Source organism: Phodopus roborovskii, unplaced genomic scaffold (genome assembly GCF_943737965.1).
Source record: "Phodopus roborovskii unplaced genomic scaffold, PHOROB, whole genome shotgun sequence".
NCBI classification, from domain to species: domain Eukaryota; kingdom Metazoa; phylum Chordata; class Mammalia; order Rodentia; family Cricetidae; genus Phodopus; species Phodopus roborovskii.
The window spans coordinates 16,180,002-16,206,251 of NW_026126571.1; the positions used below are offsets into that span (position 1 = coordinate 16,180,002).

General features: G+C 36.3%; 1 protein-coding gene across 1 annotated transcript in view; it reads right to left on the minus strand.

Moving 5' to 3' along the window:
• LOC127235597 (serine-rich coiled-coil domain-containing protein 1) overlaps positions 1 to 26,250 on the minus strand; it is a 528,053-nt gene that overhangs the window by 136,144 nt on the left and 365,659 nt on the right. Inside the window, exon 7 of the mRNA XM_051202943.1 lies at positions 6,747 to 6,821. Within this exon, the coding sequence (XP_051058900.1) occupies positions 6,747 to 6,821 (75 nt within the window). The remainder of the gene's footprint in view (positions 1 to 6,746; positions 6,822 to 26,250) is intronic.

Below are 26,250 nucleotides of genomic sequence, written 5' to 3' on the forward strand. Positions count from 1 at the left end.
TGTAAAATTTTATGAATCATCTAGAACTGATGTATTTTTTGAAACGTTTTTCACATAATGCAAATTGTATGTAATAAACAATAAAACTTGTGAGTTATATTGCATGTTAATAAGTCCTGGGTTAAGACTTTATGATCCCATCCCAGTGACACAAAGCATGTCTCCTTTAATGGCCCAGCAAAATTTTGAGAGGCAAATTTATATTTCTGTTTCCTTCTTAATTGAATTGGGGAGCTTTCTTTTACTTAAAGCAAACTTTGGGCCAGGGCAGAAGAATAGTCAGATAACAATACTACTTCAAAAATATATATTAAAGAGACTATTTCTCTCCCAGTATCCATGCTCCTTTATGGACAGGAGGGTAATCTCAGATGAAAATGTAAGAATGCTATAGGCAAAAAGAAGACTTCGGGAAATGAAGAAAAGTAACAGAGATCTTTGATCCAGAAAGTAAAGAAAATGAGAAAATAGTCCATTGTAACTTGGAACCAGTTCTGGGAAAACTGACTATATGAGCGAGAGCACAGACTGTACCATGGCTGGCTCACGTGTGCCTCACAGGTGGTGGTGATACCTGAGAGATGGTGGCTGTACCTCAGAGAAGGTGGCTACATCTCAGAAGGAGTACCTGCACTTCAGCTGAGATACTTGCACCTCCAGGAGGGTGGCTGCACCTCAGAGAGGGTAGCTGAATTGAGAAAGAGTAGCAGTGGCTGCCCTTCGTATGAGGTAGCAATACCTCAAACTGTATGGCAGTACCTCAGAGGGAGTGGCAGTATCTCCAAGGGTGACTGTTTCTGAGAGAAAAGGTAGCTGTACCTCAGAGGGAAAGGCTGTGCCTCAGAGAAAGTGTCTCTGTGAACTCCAGGTGCTGCATAAACTGCCTCAAAGACTTTTCAAGAATGCAAACTTAGCAAGGCAGAAATGTGCTGTAAAAGGAAATGAGTAACATTTCATGGAAGACTAGTGAGTAGTGGTGTTCTTCAGTACTGTTGTGTACTTTAAAAGCAGAATATAGGAATAGTTTATTCCTATTGAATTTATTACAGCATAAGAATAGATAGGGTGATTTAATAATATGTATTTGGTATATTAAATCAAACATGACTTTTGATAATGAAGAGAAGAAGCTATAGACACCGTGCTTCACTGATGGACAAATGAATTTGGAACGCTCAAGATCCATGGTACTAAGGGGGGGAAAGTAGCACAGCTCCTCAGCTGGCAGGCAGGTGGGGAAAGAGGCTGTCTGTTGGTGAGTGGGCTTTCTATTTAAACCCTTAAAATGGCTGTCTTCCTGCTTTTCCACCACTCAGACAAATGGGAACTTCCAAATCTCCCAGGAGGGAACACTCTTGTAGTAGCAATCAATCCACTTTCCTTTCTTTATCTGGATTATCCAATCTCCTTCAATAATTCAAATCCACCCAAAAAAGCCACTCATCCTAACCGCAAGCACAAAAGTATTCTAAAGTTCTCACTTCCTGATAACCGTCCTGACTCACGGAGTCTCCCTGTCTGTGTGCTTTGGGGTGAGTGTGTGTGTGTGTGTGTGTGTGTGTGTGTGTGTGTGTGTGTTTGTGTGTGTTTGTGTGTGTTTGTGTGTGTGTGTGTGTGTGTGTGTGTGTGTTTTCAATAAAATGGTAAAAGGACCATGCTACGATAGAACAGTAAATTGGCCATCCTAAGGGAACTTTAGTATAGGAAATCATGCGGAGTCTAACAAGGACACAAAAGGCAGATTGAAAATTAGGTGGTAGGAAACTAGGGAGGTAGCAGAAAGGAATGTAGAGTACTGTAGACAGAATGAGGACCTGAAGGCCAAGACTTCCGATATGAGTGTCTCTCTATCGAAGACCATAACAAAGAATGAGGACCTGAAGGCCAAGACTTCCGATATGAGTGTCTCTCTATCGAAGACCATAACAAAGAATGAGGACCTGAAGGCCAAGACTTCCGATATGAGTGTCTCTCTATCGAAGACCATAACAAAATCTCATGGTTATGCCATCTACTCCTGCTTTAGGCATCAGAGGAATAAAAGTGTGTGATCATATCATGGGTCTATAATGACATGGTATCCCTACTCAATTGGTTATTTGTAATCCCTCTGTCATTAATAACGATATGGTGAAAGCTGTCAGCTTGTATATGTACAGAGTTAATATAATGCTAAACATAGTTAAAATATAAGTTATGTACTTTCTGTTTCTTTAGAAACATGTGACCATGATCATAGCCTGAAAAATTATGATAATCTGAAATGCTAGAAATTTCTCAACACCAACAGAGAAGAACACTGTGAGACTATTACCTGTCTGTATGGAATGATTGACACTTAAGTGCAATGTATTATGAGTTAGCCATCGTGTCCCCTGATGGATGCACACACATCATAGTTTCACAGTTGGTGTGAATTCAATAGGGAAGAGTGCTGACTGTGGTGAACTGGAGGTCATGTGACTTGCCCATACAGATACTTCCCCAGTTGTTTTGTCCCTTCTGTTTGCAAAGTAAGGCAGAGTTGCTGGATTTTCCAGTTAAGGCAAGGTTGGAGGAATTGCCAAATACCAAAGCAACAAATAAGCAATAATCATACAAAGTTTAGTGGGGTGGGTTACACATTGTATGGGAAAAAATTAAATCATATCTCAAATGAAATGTAGAATGCCTTTCAGAGCATAATTTTAACAACTAAATTTGAAGACTAGATTTTAATAGTACCACTGATGGAAACAATAATTTATCAGAGAAAAGAAATGTTGGTATCAAACAAGGTTTGTTAAGTTTGATGCCTAAATTTCCAAGTCTATAAAGCCACATGTTTCCCACTTTAGTGAACTAGCCTCAGAGTATTACCTAGATTTTTGTAACATTAATTTACTATATCTTATTGTGGAATGCACTTAACAACAGTTTCTTAGCAAACAAGAAATTTAAAATAAAGACACAGGAGTAGCAGAGGGAGAAGAGATGTTGGAAATGATATAAATATATCATCTGAGTAAAATGTTCACAAAGTAAATATATGAAAAAAGGCAGATGTTAATAGGGTTATAACTATTAAGTAATAAAATAATGATCAATTTGTCTATTTTTCATGCTATATATAAAGTAAATATAGTCATAATGTTATTTTAAATGGAAATGTCAATGTGTTGTACACTTGGACTGACACAAGTCATCTTTATTTAACCCCAGCAGTCTGTGATTAATGCTAAATAGGTATGAATAACAGAAGCCATTTTTCTTGCTAGTTTAACCACTGCCCAGAAGAAGAGTATATTGCAAGCCCTCCATCAGCAGCAATGCAGTTTTGCAGAGACATAGTGGCTTTGCTTACTCATTGTTACATATGTGACAATGAGGTGAGGTCCTAGACTCACCACTGTTTAGGAAACTGGTGCTGTACCTTGAATGTTAGTGTGAGTGAACTCACAGACATCTAGGCAGTTAGTAAAACCCTTGGGTGTGTCTGTGTGGCCTATGGCGACATAAATCATCAGAGACTAACAATAGGTGGAACTGTGGAAGGTTAAAAACTAGTTAAATGACCCTGGCTGCTTAGTGTGTACCTTTGAAGTGTATATCTTATTCTTGGCCCCTTCCTACAACTCCTCTCTGCCTCAGGGTAACAAAGAAATGAGTTACAGCATGTTGCCTTCATGATGTTGTTTCTCTCTCACTAAAGGACATGAAACATGAAGCAAGTCACAACAGAAAAAAGGATCTGAAACCATGAGCTCCTACACAACTCTCCTCCTCTTAACTTCCTCCCCCAAGTATTTGTCATTGAAACAAAAAATAAACAACAAACAAAAACAAAAAACAAAAAACATGACTAATGCAGAACTTATGGGGTTTATTTTCACTATATTACATTCTTGGAGAAAAAAAAAAAGTACCCACATTTTTCTCTATATCTGAAAGGTGCCATGCTGACTGATGGAGCTAATTATTTTTCTCTCTTTTCTACTAGTAAATAATTAGATTACTGAAAGAAATAACTTTCTTCTATTGAAAAATATTACCATGTTCATTAAATATATTTGTGTATGTGTTCTGGTTCACACCTTGTGTAGATGATGGTACACATGTGTGCAAATCTTTGTTTATGCTAGTGCATGCTGTTATATGGTATGTGTGTGCGCGCACACATGCGTGCGTGAGTGCGTGCGTGCATCTGTCTGTCTGTCTCTGTCTGTGCCTGTGCCTGTGTGTGTGTGTATGCTATTGCATTTTAAATGTGACTACATGCGTGTGCGTTTTCATGTGGAGCCCAAGAGACATGCTTGGGTGTTACACCTTAGGAACTTTTTACTTTGAGACTCATAGTCTGGAGCTGTACAATCAGGTTAGGCTAAGAAGTCCTCAGGACTAGTCTTGTCTTTGCCTCCGCAGAACTGGAATATAAATCCATTGTGTACTACAAGCATCTGTGTATTGCTTAAAAATAGGTTCTGAGATTGAATCCAGAGAAATCACTCTAGCAAATATGCTCTACTCTCAGTCCAACAGCATAATTTTGAATAAAGTTATAAACTACAATTTCAGGGTTTTCTTCTCCTAATGATTATAAGAGAACATAAATATACTCTATGCCTTAATAAAAATGTTTGAAATTAGTAAACATTATGCCACAAAAGTACTGCCCAAAATATTTTCTTTTACTTTGTATTTATATAAAAACAAATAATTGATGTTACTCTCCAATACAATGTCAAATTTCAAAGACAAACTAATATTGGAGTTTTACTACCTATTTAAAAGATTAAATTTTGAATAACTTTAAGTAATAATGGTATAGTTTTATAAGTATGAGAAATTTCTGAAGACTATAAATCTTATTTTTTCACATGATAAGTAAAATACTAGGAACTTTAAATATATTAGACACTCAAATCCAATGCAGCATATTCCAGGCTCTCAAAAGTCTTAATTGTGTTCAAGAACCATTTATACACATTAGCTCCAAAACAGTATTGATCTCTTAGAAGCAGTCAAATAATCCAACAAAAATGATTGTACTTAAATTAGTTTTATATCAGCAGATTCTAGAATATAAAAAACTCATTTTAACCTTTGTTAAAATCACATTCGGTTTTAGCATTATAATTTATCCATACATTAAGAGAAAATGGTTTCTGGTGATGCACTGAAAATTCAATTAAAATCTTCGTGAAGAATGGATTATTCTATGAATTCCGCCCCATATCCTAAGAATAAAATACCTCATATTATTAATCTTGGTAGCACAAGTTGTGGTGTCATTTTGACAAATCATTTATACCCCAGTAGTTGCTATTCAGTATTTACCAATTCTTTGATACAGAAATGAGAGTTTCATTATTTTACTAAGTCTGCCACTGTTTTAGTTGGGGTTTTACTGCTGTGAAGAGATATCAGGGCCATACAACTCTTATAAAGTAAACATTTAATTAGGGGCAGTTTACAGTTCAGAGATTTAGTGCATTATGCATCATGTCTGTTGATATACAGGAAAATATGTTGCTTGAGAAGGAGCCCTACATCTTGATCAACAGGCAACAGGAAGTAAATTCTGCACCACATTGGGTATAGCTTGAGCATAGGAGTCCTCAAAGCCTGCCCCCACAGTGACACACTTCCTCTACAAAAAGTCATACCACTCCAACAAGCCACATCTCCTAATATTGCCACTCCTTATGGGGGGCATTATTTTCAAACCACCACCGTAACTAATCATGAAACAACTCAGGTATGTTTAGAAATTAAAAGTCTTCAATGGACAGCCTTGTGGAAGACTTATCTCAGTGATACAATAGCATTGAATGAAGGGAAGCCGTAGGTATCACTGTCCAGCTTATATGTAGCATGAGGCTTATTGAGATACACCCCTACTATGAAAAACAACAAAATACCAAATAATAATTTTATACACAACTAAAATGAACATTCTAATACACACTCAAGCATGCCCTACTTTACTTTCAAAGCAAACCAGGCAAAAAAAACTTGAACTCAAGTGCACTATCCCCATGTTCCAACTTTTTTATCCAGACAATTGCAGATTTCTTTTCTTTATAATAATATTAATGACATACAAACATTTTGGTACAAACAGTTCATTTTATGCTAGAGCTAAAAACTCAACCCTTGTAGACAATGAGGAAATTTCCCTATTTGTAGAGTACATAGACTATCAAATTGGAGAATATGTTTAGGAGAATGAATCCACACCTAATGTTAACCAAAAATCAAACTTTTAAGTCACTAGGCCTAATGTTAACTTTTTTGTAATGATTGCCCCATTCAGTACTGCTGCTGAAGAAAATATAAGAAGAATAAACACTGTATATTCACCCATGTAAACCAATTACTGACTACTGTGATTTAAAATCGCTACTTCATATTGACCAATAAGTTAAACTACAGCTCCTGTGTCAGACATGACATGCAGCAACTGCTTCACATATATTTCAACCTTCAGCCTTTAGGTAGCAACTGAACAATGGCACAAAAACAACCCTTCATATAATGCATTTAAAGATGAATTAAGACATGACAAAAGGATGCATAAAACTACTCTCAGCACTAAAGGGGCTGAAGAAGATATCTACTTCATAAGTAACAAAGTAAGACAATCAACCAGGTAAGATGAATGAACCAGCTCACCTCACATCTGTATATGACTATATAGCATAAACTGTTTGCAAAATTTGAAATACTAAGAAAAATATTTTTGGGGGGCCATTATTATCTTTTACCTTGAAAGGCAGAGGGTCTTCTGTGAGAGGGCTGATGGGAAGCGAGGTGGTACTGCTGGAAGGGCTCACATCACTCTACAAAGAAAGGATCCTTGTGTTAAAGATGCCATGCTTGAAATAATTTTCAAAATTCCTAACCGAGAAAGTAAAACTCTTTGTTGAGATAAACAAATAAGTATGTGTTAAAAAATTCAACATGGCTATTTTAATGAACTATAATGACTCTTTTGTGTTAAAGCAATATGTAACAGTGTTACTGAATTTATCTTCTCTGAAGATAAAACTATAATGAGTCATTATTATACCATGTCAATAGCTTTCTGTCTGACATTTAAACATTTTTGTTCCTTTGTAGTGATTTAGCTATGCTACTTACCTCATATCCATTAAATAAGCCACATACAATTAAGATAATTGAAACAAGAGAAACAACATTTTTATGCTTCCTATTCCTAGACCTTGACATTTATATCCTTTCTTTTATTTTGCATACTTTATTAATTATAACATTGTATTAAATATTTGAGAATTTTGTGCATGCATACGATGTACTATGATCATGTCCAGCCCACTGCCAAGCTCCCCTATAACCCTTCCAAGTTTCACACCCACTCCCCCTGTTAACTTTACATTCTTTTTTTTTTTTCTTATAGTTCATGGAATCATATTTGTGCTGCAACATGTTCACTGGGCAATCCACTAGTGTTTGTGCAACCAACCTAGTCATACTCTTGAATCAAATGAATTCCCATCGTTCATTAGCCATCAACTGTCAGTAGCTCCTCAGTTAAGGGTGGGAGCTTGTGAGTCCCTCACCACTCAACGCTAGCATGTTAAACATCTAGATCTTATACAGGAAAATACGGTTGTTATGAGTCCATGAATGCTGTGGCTTTATCATCTGCAGAAGACAATGTTTCACCCTGGCTTTCCCCAACCTCTGGCTTGAATCATCTTTTAATCCCTCCTCCATAATTATCCCTAAGTCAGGAGAAAAGGAAAGTGTGATACAGAAATTCCAATTGTGGCTGAATGCATCATTAATATAGTCACACTTATTCTTATCACTTTGACCAGTTATAAGTTTCTACTTTAAACTTTTGACCACTACATAAAGAAAAATCTCTGAAATGGTTGAGGATTGCATGGGTGTGGATGAATGAATATGGAGGGCAATTTAATACTAAGTGTGTTTAGCAGAGTTATAGGAGTGGGTTTACCACTAGGGTCTATGAGCTCCCCACCATGGATCCTTTGCCAGCTGTGCAGTACCACTTATGAATTTCCTCCTTTATAGCAGACCTTAAACACAACCAGAAAATGGTTGATTGCCCATATAACAGTGTGGGAACTATTGCATACATGAACACGTCTTACCAGCCTGATCATCACTATAGCTTAAAAAGAGTTTACATGTAGGCAGATGCTATTGATTTGTCTCTCCCTTGTAACATTGCTAATTAACAATGTGAGGAGAGGGTTCCCATACATAAAACTAGGTATTCTATTTGGCAACCTGTGACTCCTGGGAGGATATTCCCATTGTAGGTTAACTCAATTAGACTCTTTAATATGAATATATCCATATAAATATTTACATAAATATATACACACACATATATATTTAATAACATTGAGGTTTCTACTTTTTGTTTTCAAACAGCTTTAGTGTTATTTTCCTCAACCCTACCTCTGCCTTACTCTGCAATACTTTTCCCCACCTAACATTCCCTCTCGATTACTCATCCCTGTGTAGAACCACCTATATTCTGCTATTAACTTCCCCTAAGATATTTCTTCCCGCTTCACTGCAAATGGCCGTATCTAGCTGCTAGAATCAAATAAAAATGTTTGCACAAAATAAGAACATGTTTGGAATGATTTATTGCTATTTCAATCCTTCAAAAATATAATTCAATAACACTCCTTAAACAAATTTTGTTTTTGAAAGATGTATGAGTTAGGAGTCTTCATCAATTCACTTTACTAAAAGCAAAAATAAGCTACTGTTACGCAAATAAAACACCAAAAAAGGAATGTCCACTGTCTTAGTCTGCTTTCTATTGCTGCCATAAGACACTGACCAAAGGCATCATAGGGAAGGGAAGAGTATTTGGGTTACAGGTAATAAATAGCCCATCATCAGAAAAGCCAAGTAAAGAAATGAAGGCAAAGGCAAAAAATGAAGAGATAATGGCCATGGAGGAATGCTGCTTACCTACTGGCTTGCTTCCTTTGACTTGCTCTGCTTTCTTCCTTCCTTCCTTCCTTTCTTCCTTCCTTCCTTTCTATTTATTTTTACTTTTTCTCTTCTCTTTTTAAATTTAAATTAAAAACAATCTTTTTTTATATGTCAAATCCCAGTTCCCTTATCCTCCCCTGCCCCCCACTGACCCCCTATCACATCCCCTTTCTATTCCCCAGGGAGGGTAAAGCCTTCCATGAGGGATCATATCATTTGGAGCAGGGCCTAGGACCTCCCACATGTGTCTATGCTGAGAAAATATCCCACTATGTGGAATGGGCTCCCAAACTCTACTCATACACTAGGGATAAACACTGATCCACTACTTGAGGCCCCATAGATTGCCCAGGCCTCCTAACTTACACCCACATTCAGATGTTTGGTGTCGGTCCTGTTTCCTTTCTTATACAGCATAGGCCCAAATGCCCAGGGACATTACCTCCCCAGTAGGTTCCACCTCCTGCATCAATTACCAATCAAGTAAATGCCCCAAACACGGCCACAGGCTGATATGACTGAGACCATTCTGCAGTTGAGTTTCTATCTTCCCTCACAGAGCAAGTTGACAAACAAGATTAGTTATGACATCTACATTTTTCGACTTGATTTTCAAATATATATGTACAAATATATATTTTCAAATATATATGTACAAATACAAGAAACCTTGCCATAAAGAGTAAAGCAAAATAATGAATTGACATGCTTTGATGAACAATATTAGCTTTAGTTCATAAAAAAGAACATATTCAAATAAAGGTTGATGTTGTACTTCCTTTTATTTAAAGGCATTTTAATTCACTTATTAAAGTTTACATTGAAGTAGATAAATTAAAAATTATTAAAATATTTCTCCTGTTTTTCCAGTCTGGAGACCATGGAAAAAAAGTATAAGCACCAACTGAGACCTTCCACAAGATTTTATGTTAAACACATTGCACTTAAGTGAGTTAAATGACTCAGAAGGACATTAAATAAAAACTGAACAACACATAAAAAGTTAGAAAAATATCAGTTAATGGCTATCTTTAATTTCTAAATTTACTCAAGACTGCTAAGCCAGTAATCAATCAAAACCCAGGAAATATTAATTATAAAATCAACTGACTACAGGAAACCTCAGGAAATTTTATGAGTTACAAATCTTTCTGATTCTATTCTATAATAGAAAAGGTTTCTTCCACCAACCAATTTAAGTTATAATTCTAGCATAAGAAATGAGTGAAAATTTTACAGAATTAAAGTTATGGAAAATGTGACTCTGGGCTGTTGGAACAGCTTGTAGAAAGTGGAATTGCTGATACTTGTCTTGGAGGGTCTGTACTTGTTAAAGTGCCATGTCCCTAGCAATAGCTGTGAGAATGGAGATGTCTGGAATATATACAGTACAAATAGTTTTAAACTCCTGTAAGACAGTGAACTGAGAATCAAGCCATGTAGCAAAGTTTTTCAAGGAGTAAGTTCTCTCAGGCCTTGTCAGAAGTCAGTGTGCAAAATTCTTAGCTCTCAGAGGTTGGCTTTGGAGATTTGACTCAGTGTCACTGACATTGGAATGCCATTCATAGTGAGAGCTTCCTTCTGCTTATAAAATTCAATTCATATGATAACACTTCAGTTCTGTCTCTCTTAAAAAAAATCTTGGCATAACTGCTTTAAGCAAGGGATCAATCTTAAATAAAAAATCTGATGAACTACACTCTAATATAAAAATGAAAAAAATTAACAAAAGTCAAGTAAACGTGTTTTCACTTTTATCTTACTGTTTTTGAAACTCTTTTTAGGAACTTGCAATTCAGGTGTCATCAGGACATAATTGCTCTTCTAAATAACAATATATCAAAACCTTTGGAGATATTTATTATTCATATTTCAAATCTTAATTAACTTGACCTTTTATTCAAACATTGTAATATTAACAAATTTGCCTAGTAAGTTACAGATTCATAAAACACAAAAACACTCCATGTTGATTTTTACACTTTTAAAGGATACAGTATATATTATATTGTTATTCTTCCTGTGCTTTGGTTGTATTTATATTTTGGAAGTAGTTCAAGAAATTGAAGGACACATAAAAGAGGTGGACTCCCAGAAAAGCAAAAATCCCCATAGACTGGATCTCCCTCCTCTCAGGTCACACCCTTGTGTGTCCTTAAGCACCAAGGATAGCTCATGCCCTAATGCTAATAGGTGCCATTCATTTGCATGTCTGGTTCTAAGTCCAACCTGGTACCACACACTTTCAACACCAAAGTGAATTCATAATGTAACATTTTTCTTACCTTTAGATTATTTTGCTGAAATTTGATTTCATCTTTCTAATTGTGCCTTATACAATCTTCTCTTTTGTTTTCCTATACACTAAGCTTAATATGATCTTTGTGATTAGTGGCTGAAAGTAGGCAAGTGTTCCCTTGGAGCACTTTGGAGACATTCTGGCCAACACTGCCCTTTACTCATGTATTCTGTTTTCTGCTGTTTTTTTTTTTTTTTTTTTTTTTTTTTACTTGTCTAATCTTAGAGCAACCTTAGACTACTCCTTCATATTACAGTTCCTCTAAATTACCACGTGTATATGTGCCACCTGAACCCATAGCACCTAACTTGTGTTGCTTTAGGGGTGGTGGAGAAAGCTTCAGTGTCTAGTTAGAATTCTTCCAGACACACGCAGCCATGCTCTGGCTCTTATTCCTTATTGTCTCTTCCATTCTCCATCCACAATGTCAGCTGTGTTTCCTATAGTATATCTCCATCATACTTCTTGACCATGGGCTGAAAACAAGTGGATTATGAGCCAAATAAACCATCTTTTGAAGATGATTGACTTAGATAATTGGCTATAAGAAAAGTCAACCAACATACACTAATTTAAAAATTTTCTCTTAGGGCAAGTTTTGTGTTTATGTGAATTTGATAAATATAGTCACATGTATAACCACCACTGAAATCAAACCACAAGGCATTTCAGAAAAGTATGACATTTCTTCATATACTTGTGTATCCAGCAACAAGATATTACTTGACACTATTGGTTTATTTAATGTTCCATTCTATTTCACATAGGATTCCAGTATAGACTTTACCCTGTTTTTGTCCTATTTTTGATTTTTTTAAAACAATATATTAAAAAGAATTATTTTTTTTTTACATTCTGTTTGTTTTTTCTAGTTACTTTTTATAGCTCATATGCTTTTTATTTAAGATTAGGAGTCTTTCTACTACTGGGGTTTCACAGAAAATATATACTATCTTTCTTTTACTTTTTTGACCTTTTCAATTCCAAAGCTTATGCCAAGGAAATAAATACAGGAATCGGGTTTGGAATTGATTTCTGATCTTTCTATGTGTACTGAACAGTAAATGATGGCAATTTTATATCACACAGATTCCAGCCCAATGTTTTCACAGATTAATTTGAATTTAACAACAATTCTTAGGTGGGGTACTCAATTTTTCCATTATAAGTTCTAAGTTGACTTCATCTATAACAAGTGAAATAGCTAATATAGTATCTGTTTATGATTGTGTCAAAGGAGGGCAAGATCCTAGCTAAATTATTTTAAATGTTTTTCAAAGTCAAAGTTCTTCTTATTGTGGAAACTGCTGAGCAGATGGTTCTCAGAAGAATGAACACCTGAGATGGGAAGGAGCAGCAAGGAGGCAGGGGTTACAGGAGAAGCACTGTGTCTATGACTCACAGGCGAGGTCTTTTAAACTAACATATTGACATGCCTTGACACAAAACAGACACACAAAACAAAAAAACAAACAAAAAAAAGGCTGCTTTTGATAAAATTGTTAGAGATATATAGGAAATATTATTCCCTTCTTTAAAGCTTTTGGTAGGATAAAATCTAATTTAAGCAGTTATAGATGTTTTGCAACTTCATTTTGGTGAGTTGAAAGTTAGGTCTCCTACAAGCAGAGCAGATGCCAAAAGGTTTAAGGAAAGCAGGGGATTGTGGGGAAAAAGGCTACAAGCTGATTAGAGCTTCTCCTGGACCATAAGGCAGATTCTATATGTGCACAGAAGATGCACAAGGGCAGATGGTATATCATGACACTTTGGACTGGCAAGATGGCTCAGTGGGTACGACAACTTCTCACAAAATATCATGGTGTAACTTTGATACCTGGGATACATATGGTGAAAGGAACAAGATAAAGTTGTCGTCTGACCTCCATACACATGCCAGCTTTTGTGTGTTCCTGTGATCACAATACACACACACACACACACCCCTAAAGTCCAAAAGAAACAAGCAAAACCAAGCTGGGCATGATGGGACAAAACTACAGTTCTAGTACATAGGAAACTAAGGAGGAGGATGGCAGGTGTGAGGCCAGCCTCAGCTACTTGGTGGCAGATTCCCTAGGCACATAACAACACAATGAAAAGTGAAAAGAAGGCTTTGCAGATCCTAGGCAGTGGTCTGTCAAAGTAAGGCATGTGCATGAAATAAGACTTTTTTGATATAATAATTTTTTCAAGGTGCGATTTCAGAGAACGCTTTTGTGAAATGGTGTGCCCTGTGTTCTGTTGGAGAGTTAAAATATGTGGCTGGAAATGAGGTCCTTGAAACTAACACTGACTACATGGTTAGGCAAAATAAATTGAGGGTATAGCCCTCAGCACACTTCACTAAAGCAGAAGCAAAATGAAAGAAAAGAACACAGTACTAACTAAACCAGAAATCTACTTCTCAAATTTACAATCCCACTTATGAGGAATACAAATATGAACTCACTTTAACAGGATCAAGTAACAAACGTCCTTCTATTCGAGTAATATATCTTGACTGATTCATAAGTGTCTATTACTTGATCATATCGTTCTAGTAAGTACAGTTTTCCCAATCTTCTATTTGTAAACACCACTTTAAATTTTATATTAAATTCAGTTGCAAATACACTTTTTTCTTAAATGAAGAAAGTGCTTTTTTCATTATTCCATATAAGAGAATTTTACAAGTATTATAATTCAATAACACATTCCTAATAGCACAGACTCTCTAAATCTTGGTTTGTTCTGTTAAAGAAACAAGGACTTTGTAGAGAAACGAAGGACTTTGTCATTATATGGCATGGAGGCTTCTAGAAAGTTTTGTCTCAGATAGTAAGGGAATGCACATAAAACAAAACATGCAGAGTAAACTAAAGAGAAACCTAATCAAAATGAAAAAGCTACCAAATGTCGAAGATAGAATGAACTTAATAACAAGAAATATGGTGTTGGGGTATAATTCAAAATCCTTCAATCCATGACCGCACATAGAATAAGTAAATGATCAAATACACAAATGGGAGAGGAAAGGGAAATGCTCATAGAGGAATATCACAAATAATTTATGTATATAATGTTTTTTTTAAAGACTAGGACTTAGTACCACATGTCCACACACAATATGTCTTCAGACATGGCTTTCAGAGGAAAACACAATGAGGGACATGGACAATGCAGAAACATGGAAATCCCTGTTTTAGCCAAGTATTTAAGGTTGGCTTCACACAGATCACATGCATTTATGGTAGGTGCCAATAGGGTATACTTACTCATCAAAAATAATAAATTTAGTCACAAGAAAATAAAAATAAACAATAAGCAAGAGATATTCTATAAAAGACTTGATGCATGTTCATTCATGCAAACAATGAAATAAGAACAGGAAGGTCTGAGAAACTTTCACCTTATACCTTGTTTGTAGGAAGATGTGAAGACCAGTTGTCATATGGTACCCTGAGCAAGATCATTGTAAAGAAAAACAGCATTAATGAAAATGGGTGAATTTGGATAACAGTCACACATCACCTTAATTAAGTGTTGCCCTCCACTTAAGTAGGAACAATGGAGGCAGGTGGACTAAGAATACATGCTGAGTTATCAATAGTATCTCTGCAATGTCCAGGTAAATCCCAAATTGTTCTGACACAATAGTTTATTAAAGAATAGCTATGAAGCAGTATAGTCAGAATACTTGGGGCAATAAAGCAGGCTAGACATTGTGTTCTTAGCTTCTCAGTTTTACTGGACTTTATGCTTTTCGTAAAATATAAACATTGTCAGGTTGCTTCCTTGGGATGTGTTTTATCCTCCAACTCTACCCTTTGCTGAGGATCTCTCTGAAATGCTGACCTTAAATTCTTTTACATGCTTTCAGGTTCCATGTGGGGGTGGCTGAAGGAAAGCTTCAGTCATATAAAAATGATCTATTTATTTAGCTTATTTGAAGGTGCTCAGTAGAGTGAGTTCACACTACTAATATTTATTGAATGCCATAATACTATAGCGCAGATCCATTCATTAGCCTGGCCCAGAAAGCATGATGGATGAACCTGTCTTGTGGAATTAAAGTCTGCTTAAAAGGATTTCTTGAGGCAAAGATGATCAACAGGTAAATCACTTTATATAATAAACAGATGTAGGAATAACTAAAATATACTCATTTTCAAACTCTTCATGTAAATTTAATGATTCCCTATTTCTAATAATTAAATGGTCCCTATATGTGTTAACCCTAAAGACTTATCATCATAGCTGCAAAAAATATATAGAAATACATACAATCTAGCATCACCATCCTTTACAACAGCCACAAACAACATAAAATATCTTGGTGTAGCACTAACCAAACAAGTGAAAGACCTGTATAATAAGAACTTTGAGTCTTTAAAGAAAAAATTAAAGACAATAACAGAAGATGGAAGTATCTCCCATGCTATTGGATAGGTAGGATCAAGATAGAAAAAATAGCAATCTTGCCAAAAGCAATCCACAGATTCAATGTAATGCCCATCAAACTACCAGCATGATTCTTCACAGACCTTAAAAGTACAATCCTCAACTTTATATGGAAAAATAAAAGACCTGGGATAGCCAAAACACTGTACAATAAAGGAACTTCCATACGCATCACCATCCCTAACTTCCAACTCTATTAACGAGTTATATCCCTGAAAACAGCTTGATATTGGTGCAAAAATAGAGAGGTAGACAAATGGAATTGAAAACTCTGATATTAACCCACACACCTGCAAATACCTAATTTTTGACAAAGAAGCTAAAATTATATGATGGGGAAAAAGAAAGCATCTTCCAACAAATGGTGCTGGCAAGCTGGATGGTGTCTTGTAGAAGACTGCAGATAGATCCAAACGTATCGCCATGCACAAAACTGAGTCCAAATGGATCAAAGACCTCAAAATTATCCAGCCACACTGAAACTCTTATAAGAGAAAATGGGAAGTATCAATGAATTAATTGGTACAGGAGACCATTCCCTGTACAAAACATCAGTAGCACAGACACTGAGATCAACAATTAATAAATGAGACCTCCTGAAATTGAAAGCTTCTGTAAGGCAAAGGACACAGTCAACAAGACAAAATGGCAGCCCACAAAATGGGAAAAGATATTCACCAACCCCACATCTCATAGAGGACTGATTTCCAAAATATATAAACAACTCAAGAAGCTAGTTACCAAACCACCAAATAATCCAATTTAAAGGTGGGTTACAGAACTAAAAAGAGGATTCTCAATAGAGGAATCTAAAATGACTGAAAAACACTTAAGAAAGTGCTCATCACCCTTAGCCATCAGGGAAATGCAAATCAAAACAACTCTGAGACACCATCTTACTCCTGTCAGAATAGCTAAAATCCAAAGCAACAATGACCATTTATGCTGGAGAGAAATGGGGTACATTCCTCCACTGCTGGTGGGAATACAAACTTGTACAGCCACTTTGGAAATCAGTATGGTGGTTCCTCAGGAAAATGAGAATTAGTATAACTAAAGATCCAGTAATTCCACTCTTAGGCATATACCTAAAAGATGCACATTCATATAACAAGGGCATCTGTTCAATTATATTTATACCAGCATTATTTGTAATAGCAGAACCTGGAAACAACCTAAATGCCCCTAAGCTGAAGAATGGATGGAGAAAATGTGGTACATTTACACAATGGAGTACTATTCAGCAAGGGAAAACAAACAAGCAAACAAACAAACAAAAAAATGGAATCTTAAAATTTTCAGGCAAATTCATGGAACTAGACGAAACCATCCTAAGTGAAGTGACTCAGTCACAAAAAGACAAACACAGTATGTAGTCACTCATATATGGATTTTAGACATAGAGCAAAGGATCACCAGCCTACAATCCAGGCTGCCAGAAAAGCTAGGAAACAAGGAAGACCCTAAGAGAGACATACATGGTCATCTGGAGAAGGGGATAGGGACAAGACATCCTGAGCAAATTGGGAGCAGGGAGGGAGGGGAGAGAGAGTTAGAAGAAAGAGAAGGGGATAAGAGGAGCTGAAAGGAGAGCATGAGGGAGCAGGAAGACTAAGTCAGGGAAAGAATAGAGGAGAGCAAGAAGAAAGATACCATAATAGAGGGAGCCATTATAGGTCTAAAGAGAAATCTGGCACTAGTGGAATATCCAATGCCAATCTAAGCAACAATGGAGAGTCTACCTTAAATGCCCTTCCCCAATAATGAGATTGATGACTACTTTATATGTCATCCTACAGCCTTCATGTAATAGCTGATGGAAGCAGAAACAGACACTCACAGCTACACACTAAGGTGAACTCATGGAATCCAGTCACATAGAAGGAGGAGTGATGAGCAAAGGGGTCAAGACCAGGCTTGAGAAACCCACAGAAACAGCTGACCTGAACAAGGGGGAGCTTATGGACCACAGTCTGATAGCTGGGAAACCAGAATAGGACCTACCTAGACGCCCTGAATGTGGGTGTTAGTTGGAAGGACTGGGAAGTCTATGGGACCTCTGGTAGTGGATCAGTATTTATCCTAATATATGAATGGACTTTGGAGGCCATTCCCCGTAGAGGGATACTCTTTTAACCTAACACATGGGAGAGGGTCTAGGCCCCATTGCAAATGATATGACAGACTTTCAAGATTCCCCATGGAAGATCTCACCCTTCCTGGGGAGCAGAAAGGTGATCAGATGGGGGTTGGGAGTAGGACAAGGGAGGAGGGGAGGGTGAGGGAACTGGGATTGAAATGTAAAACAAGCTTGTTTCAAATTTAAATAAAATAGTTAAAAAAAAAAAAAAAGAAAACAGAAACACATACACTCACTTCAGTAGACTGCTATAATTTGTGTGACAACTGCTGAAGTATATGACCCAACTTTTATTTCTATAATATAAGTGAACCATTTTTTATTAATAAATTTTCTTTTACACATGTAAATTGGTTAATCATTCTACCACCCAGAATGTATTAAATACACTTCAGACTTTCCTGTTTCACCTGGACAGATGTTAGCAGGCTTGCCCACAGTCATATGATGGACTGAGAAAGAGAACACAGGCCACTTTAAGATGGCACACAAAAATTTTACATGCTAGTGAGACACTTGAGTTCTGTTGTGTCCTTTCACAGTTATATACAAAGTAAGAGGAGCCAGCAAGCCCAGATGTCACCAATTCAGGGTTCTGACCACTGAGATGAGACTTTGCTCTGTGAATACTCAGTGGCCTATGACGATGTTGCCCTCCTCACCTCATGCTGCACATCTCATATATCCTATACCAGCTGAATTATTGTTTTAGCAGTAATCCAAAAATAATCAGTGGTGACTGTTGATCTCTAGATTAAGACTAGACATTTATATTGTCAAGGTACAACAAACTTTCCTCTCCTCCAGTCACCTCTTCTGGTCCAATTTTCACCAAATGAAAATATAGAGACTATAAAACTTATCTTCTTACAGTTAGTCATGGACACTTTTGCCTTCCCTTTCTCTTCCTAATTCTTTCTATAAGAGAAGTATTTTTATTTTCTTGTGAAGGGTGACTACATCTATATGCAATTCCTCTGAGTATTTCTGGTCAGACCTTAAAACAGGCCTGAGTACACATGAAGTCCCAGTCAAGGCTTCCAAGTGCTGACAGAATACACAGCATCCAAATTCCATGAATGAAAGTCCTATCTTGTGACTGTACTGGAAACTTTAGGAAGTGACACCTTCATTGGCTATCAGTGCTGAGGTTATGAGTGCATACATCTCACAGAATGGTCAAAGGCTATAAGTAGATCAGAAGTCCCCAGGGCCAAAGCTAATTCCAGCCAGTCTAAGGAAACAGAGAGCAAAAATATAAGTCTAAGATATATTCTTTGTGTAAACAATTCAGGTCTAGATGGGCAGTTGACTTTTAAAAGACACCTCTACCTAAGATATAAATTTCCCTTCTAATACAATCTGTGTTTGGTGGCCTGATAGATGAAACATTTAAGGCTAGTATTAGAAAATTTAACATTTATATGCCATTAAAAACAGTATTCTCAAAATATTTTAGTGAGAAGAGTGGTATTTTGTAATTATCAATAGTTGTTTCACAATTTTCAGTAAAAGAAATGTCTGGAAACAAGAGTATTTTTTGATTATTTTAAGTTTACAACTTAGAATAGAAAATATATTTACAACACTAAAAATTCCAGTCACATAAAATTATTTCCTTCTATACTGTGGCACTTCAGATTTCAATAGCTCTTGAGTATTCTGTGACACTTTTTATAATATTCTTGCATTTCAACGAGAGATGAAATAAAATTGCATATGCACATATTTCTACATTTTAAAATGTACTTTTCCTGTTAATGGTATAGTGATTCAATTTCTTTTCCAGACAAAATATGTCATCTGCATGTTTTACTTCTCATTAGCATTCATTATTTCTGAGTCTTATATGTGTTTTAATCCCATTCATTCCCTACCTCCATCTTCACCTAGATCTACCCTCCTTCCCTACCTACCTAATGAAATATGTGACTCTTATGTAAGAAAAAAAAAATGCTCAATAAGTACTGTGTTGCCCATATATTATTGGACATTCTGCCTTCCACTTGAGTATAGTCAAAAAGCAATGGCTACACTTTTAAAGAAAACTGACCATTCCCCTTCCAGTAGCTTTCAGATGCCAATATTCTCAACCAAGGCCGGAACTTTTTGCCTATCTCACCAACTTCATGTTGGAATTTCATCTGCATTCTTGCAGCCACTGTGAGTTTGTATGTGCAATTATCCTGACTCTTACAATAAAGATCTTTAAAAAATGTTTATGAAAATCTACTGATCTAGAACCTTCAAAAGTATATGCATAGTGATATACAAGAAGTTTAAATGGAGATACAAAATGGGTGGCAATGCCCTAGTAGATATCCCAAGCTATCAAAGGACAAAAAATTCAAGAACTTTTTAAGGAGTTCTTGTCTAATGTGGTCCCATAGACTCCCCCAAAACATAACAGTCTATTTTCAGTGTTCTTAGTTACCCTTTAAACTTAATATTAAGACCCTATTGCTGAATACATACCATAATTGACTAATAGAACATGGAGAAATCAGGCTGACATTAGCCTGGAAGCTTTATCATACTGGTTAGCTTTCATAATGCTGGAATGTTATGCATGACTCAAGAAGAGAAAAATAAATACCAGTTTTGCTCTGCTGAGAATGCTGCCAGCTATAACAACCAGATCGATAAGATTAACACACTGATGCAATAGAGTACAAATGTCCTGATTGAACTTTCTGATTGAACTTAAATCCTGTTCCACATGATGAAAGTCAAATCTTGTACCATTACCAGGGCCGCGAAGAGTAGCTAGATAATTGATAGGCCCTAGAGGAGATCACACTATTATTATTCTGTTAATGAAACATTAGCAAGCTAACTCATACTGATATTTTTTTTATGTATGTACATTCCTTAACCTCCATTTTGCAATTGATGATATTTAACACAGAGACCCACAAGAACCTATAAAGCTGCAAGAATTCAGCAAAGTCGTGCTCTACACTTTGGTCCCCTGGTTCATGTCAAGTGAGAGACAATCCCCACAGAACTTGCCTTTTGGAGACCCGTCAGACAAACATCCATATGCTGACTAGAGACTAGGCTGCATGTCTCCTGACATCAACAGATTATACCTTACATAAGGCCTAGGAATGAATAATGTCCCCATCTGACCATATAGTCTCCATATAAAAATATTTTAGTACAGAATCACAAGGTGAGAAAAAGATTATACCTTTAAAAGTATAATATAAAAAAAAAATAAAAGTATAAAAGTAAAAGCCTGCTGACTACTCAAAAATGGGGGCTTGGGGGTTGGGGAGAGACTCTACCCTGACAACTGTCTCTGTTGAGTCACCTTTGTTCTTGGTCTTATTGTGATCTTGTAAAATGATTCTAGTTACTAATCCCTTACTTTATCATCCTGTAACTAATTAGAGCTGTGACTAACCTGGAGAATAACCCAAATCATCTACAGCAAAGAAATGAGCCTTCTCATTCCTTCAGAGGTGTCCCACAGGAGCAATTAGGGATGGGCCCTTTGTTTGGAATGTTCTTAAAATAAAACAGAGCAATTTACATAAGGCTGAGTGTTTTTTGTGTGGATGACTCAAATGACTCTAACTTCTTAGACATTGGTAAACATATGAAATGAAAATAGAAAACCAAACTTGGCATAAATACCATCTCAGGGTGATAACCAACTTGAATTTTCTCTCAAAATAGAGTCACAGAGAATATCTTCACAAAGCAGATAATTCTCTGTTCAGTTCAAAGTTAGAAAAAAAGCAATTGGAACCTCTCAAAGGGCATTGAGATGGAACTGTGATAAATTGTATAAATATAAATGCTGAGAGTCTGTTTTCATTGAAGATTCACAACTTCTTGTTAGTGACAGAACTCACATTCAGACAGTCATTAAAAGGAAATCAATCACTTCATGGCACACACATGACAACCCTAGATCAGGAAAAACAGTTCTCACCTGCAATGCTACTTTAAACTAGACCAGTTTGCTAGACACTGTATTGGTTATATAAACAATGATTCAACTTACTTTTATATTTTTTTGTTTACTTCAATTTTCAGCAATTTCTATTTCTATAGCCTAATTCTGAGCATTCATCATATTTAAACTTTAAACTCCACATACCATCCTCCAAAGTTATTGTCTAGCTACTTTTCAGGTAGTTTTTATATTTAATCATTACTTTTCTCAAGCTGACTGACAGATTCTGTCTCAGATATCTCTTCTCTGTGGGTTGGTCCAAATTAATGTTGCCAGACAGCTTCATGTTGTGGTTGTTGAGAGTGTATTCACCATCATCTCTTTGTCTTTTTTCTTATTGGACATTCATAATGTGTTCAGCAACAAGTGCAAATTTGTTTCTAATTTTATTTAGGACACTTAATAGATAGTAATGAGAAGCTCCAAAAAAGCAGACACTGTAGTGTGAGTTCAATAAAGTAGTCCCTACCTCTACTATTTGAAATGTACTAGGGTAGATAGGCCATTAATAAAAGTACAATTTGTTGAAAAATAAACAGATTTTACTAATATATACAGAGATGAGACAAATAGAATGAAAAAAAAGAAAATTCCAATTATGAAATGAAAAGAATGGATCAAATATCCACTTACTTTTTCCACTCATTTTCTGTATTTATGATTATGTCTATCCTAAACTTTGCTACTAACTAGGCTGTGAGAATTTTTTATCAATATTATCTTTCAATGTATTTTATGATAAATATAAAAAGTACCAATGTAAAGTACAAGATGATTCATCTTGTAAGATCACTAAAAGTAAACACCAGATACAATTAAAGAGAAGTAAGTCAATACTTACTGTTTTCTTAGAATCAATAGGGCTTTGACCGACATAGAAACAATAAACAAAAACTAAAAGACAGGTGTGTGTGATATGTTAAACTTTGGACATATTAAAGAGAATATAATAAACTTACAAGTTGTAGAAAATATTTGGAACACTCTGGGGTTTCTAGGAACACTTATTTCTCAGTCCTGGTATTTCTTTTTGGGTAGAGGATGCTCTACCAGTGTTACATCCTCAGCTTCTTTGAGCATCAGAAGGTTCACCTATGTGTTGTTGGATTTGCAATAAATTCAGGGTGCTATTCTCAGCCCAGAGAACTTTCTTTAGCCATCAGAATCACACACAGAGAGATCTTGTACTTTGCTCAATAGCTGTGTAGTTACCAAGGTCACAGTGAGGGCTCATGAAGGCCAAGATGATAAGAAGAGCTAAGCTGGATGGTGGCCTGCTGCTTGTCAAGTCTTCTCATAAGGAAAGAAGTTATTTTTTTACTTGGTCTTTGGAGACTGATGGAGCTCAAAGGATAAAATTTTCTCACTAAAGACTCCAGACCTAAAACAAAAACTCAGAAAAGATAATGGCCACTGGTAGCACTAGCCCAAAACACATACTAGAGCATCAAGAAGAAACTTCCACTGGTTTGCATTTCAGGTGCTGGTATTTTGGGGAATAATGGTTTCTAAACTAAAATACACCTGAGTTCTGCATCTTCTACAAAGTATCCTTAGGCATAGAGCTTTGAATTATGAGAGCCAGATGCAGCAGTTTCAGTTAGTTGGGCTCTTGAGACTTGTGGCTTATGGGATGCCTACAGGTATTTGTATTGTAGTGTATGCATTTTCTTTTGAGTCATGGCCAGACTTAGGAACTGACTCAAAATATATAAGAAATGGCAAATGTTAGGTTTAAGAAATTGTGCAACAAAGGCAGGCTCAAGGGGTCATAGATGTTCACACAGGGACTTATGCATTGGATGTAGTAAAATTGGTGGAGAAACAAAGATTGAAGGTAGAAATGACAAGATTTCTTGATATTATTGTCTGAATAAAAAAAGAACTTTGAAGGCTATGAGAAAAAATAAAAGAAAAGAAAAAAAAAAAAAAAAAAAAAAAAAAGGAAGAAGAAGAACCAAAGGTTTTTTCCAAGGTATTACATGAGAACCTGAAAAATTACAAAATAATTTAATGGCTATGTAAGATGACCTAGGGGATATTTGGAGTGAACAAAATCATTGATTCTGTTTGAGGAGCTAAATTTGATATGCCAATTCAACAAGTGTATGTGTGTGTGTGTGTGTGTGTGTGTGTGTGTGTGTAAAATGAACATCAGCTCTTCCATGTGTTGCTTGAGATAGTACATACAGCAAGGTCATGAATAGAGAGAGCAGACAGGACCAGAAACATTGGCTTCTCTTGTGTGTCTGTTGTCCCTGCTTTGGTACCATCCGTGCTAATCCTAGGGAGGAAGATTGTCATTGTCAGCCACCATTATTATCAACTTTACTAGATTTAGAATAACCTAGGAAATGCATCTTTTATTGCCTCTGTGAAGACTTTTTTTTTTTTTTTTTTAAAGAAAGGTTTAACTAAAGGGAGAAGATCTTTCTGGAAAATAGGCAGCACTGTTCCATAGGTTCAGGACCAGACTGAATATGGAAGTAAATAAATAAACAAATAAATAAATAAATAGCCATCAGAGCACTGGCATTCATTCCTTTCTGTTTCCTGACTGTGGATGCAGTATGAGCAATGCTCCACAGTCCTGACATTATGGTTTCTGTACCACAATCGTGTACCTACAAAGCCAAGGAGACCCTTCCACCCTTAAGTTGATTTGGGACACACATTTTATCACAACAATAAGCACAGTAAGTAACACAATAGTGTAGAGTCTAATTCATTTCTGCTTTATCTTGTATCTCCTACCCCAGGCTATAAAAAATATCCAGAGTGCTTACTCAACTTCCATTGTATTTGCTAAGTTTCAACAACAATTTGATCTCCTTTACTGGTGCAGAAGTCATACTGCTGATAATAATTTACACTTTATTGTTTTTGTTTCATTGATGATTGTTGTTTTACATGTTTTTATTATGTTTGTAGGGATGAGGCATGATGCCTCAGTTCCTCAGGCTTAAAGAAAGCAACTTTACCTGTTTAGTCATCTTAGTTGTTCTTTTATTAATCTTTTTAATTTACCAAACAGATAGTGTGATTTTAAAGTGGTATTCTTCTGCTGAAAAAAAAAACAAACAAACAGATATGTAGCTCATAAAAAAGAGAAATTTATTCACCTAGATCAGAAGGTAAGAAACTCTGGATCATGATACAGGTGGATTTGGAGTGTGTGAAAGCTCCCTTTTGGCTTATGGCAGTTTCTTCTTGTTATGTATTTCCATGGTTTATGGTTCTAGACAGGTCTCTGGGCTTTCCTTTATAGGGACACTAACCCCACTCATTAGGACCTCATCCTCATGATTTAATAATTCCTGTAAAGTCCCATTTACTATGCCTTCAAGGTATTTGTTTTCAGGATTTGAATTTGGGAAACACAAGCATTTGGATCCATATATAAAGTGTAGGAGATCTTGCTAGAGTTCCCGAGGACATTTTGTACATCTCCTAGTAAGGATACTAATGCCACAGCTAGGGAACAAAAATTAACATTAACCAAAACCTCTGCACAAACAGCAACATTAGCTGACCCTGCAGAGAACATCCCACAAGTTGGTTGTCCTTGCTCCATCTGTAGACATTTCCTGTTTGAAAGAAGGCTTATCCTGGGGATACAGCTGCATGAATCCAGGACCCATTAGCATCTAAAATTTTTCTTCAGTTAAATGTCTGTGTAATTATTTACCTCTGGCCATGAAGTCAGTCATTCCCAGCATCAACCCACCCATAATTTGCTGTGAACCTATTACCAGTTCCCCAGTCACTATCCAGTTAGCCCTTAGTTGCTACTGGAAATTTTCTGCCAACCCTTTCCAACTGTCATGTTGAATTATTTCACACTGACACCTTGACTTTGTCCATACAAGGATCATCAATGCCACAGAATCTGGCAAATCCCACACATGTTACCCTAGAATGACTGGGAAGACCAATGTATAAGTGGGTCACTTTACCCACTACTACACTGTGCCACTGATCTGATTTGAGGCCTCAGCAGGCTTTATCTATGCCACATTTATTACAAAGACTCTACTCTCAAGGCAGCCACAACACTGACATCAAATTGATTTTTCTCAAGCATGGCTCTTTATGCCTGCACTTAAAAGGTCTAAGTACTGTACATAGGCAATAGGTTCAAACTCATAATGACCTTGCCTTTCAATTCTTATTACCTTGATTTCAGACCAGCTCTCAGAACAAGTATTATCAGCTGTTTTCCAGGACTCCTTTTAAGCACTCATACCCCTCACAACACTCACTTGCTTGCAGTCATAATGATCTCTCCTTAAGCATCTGAGTGTGTCCTTTCCTAGTAACCCTAATAGAAAAATGCCATCAATCATATCCAGCCAAGCTCCTATGAGCAGTCCTCTGAGAAATCTTCCCTAATGTCTTCAATAGCAAGCACAC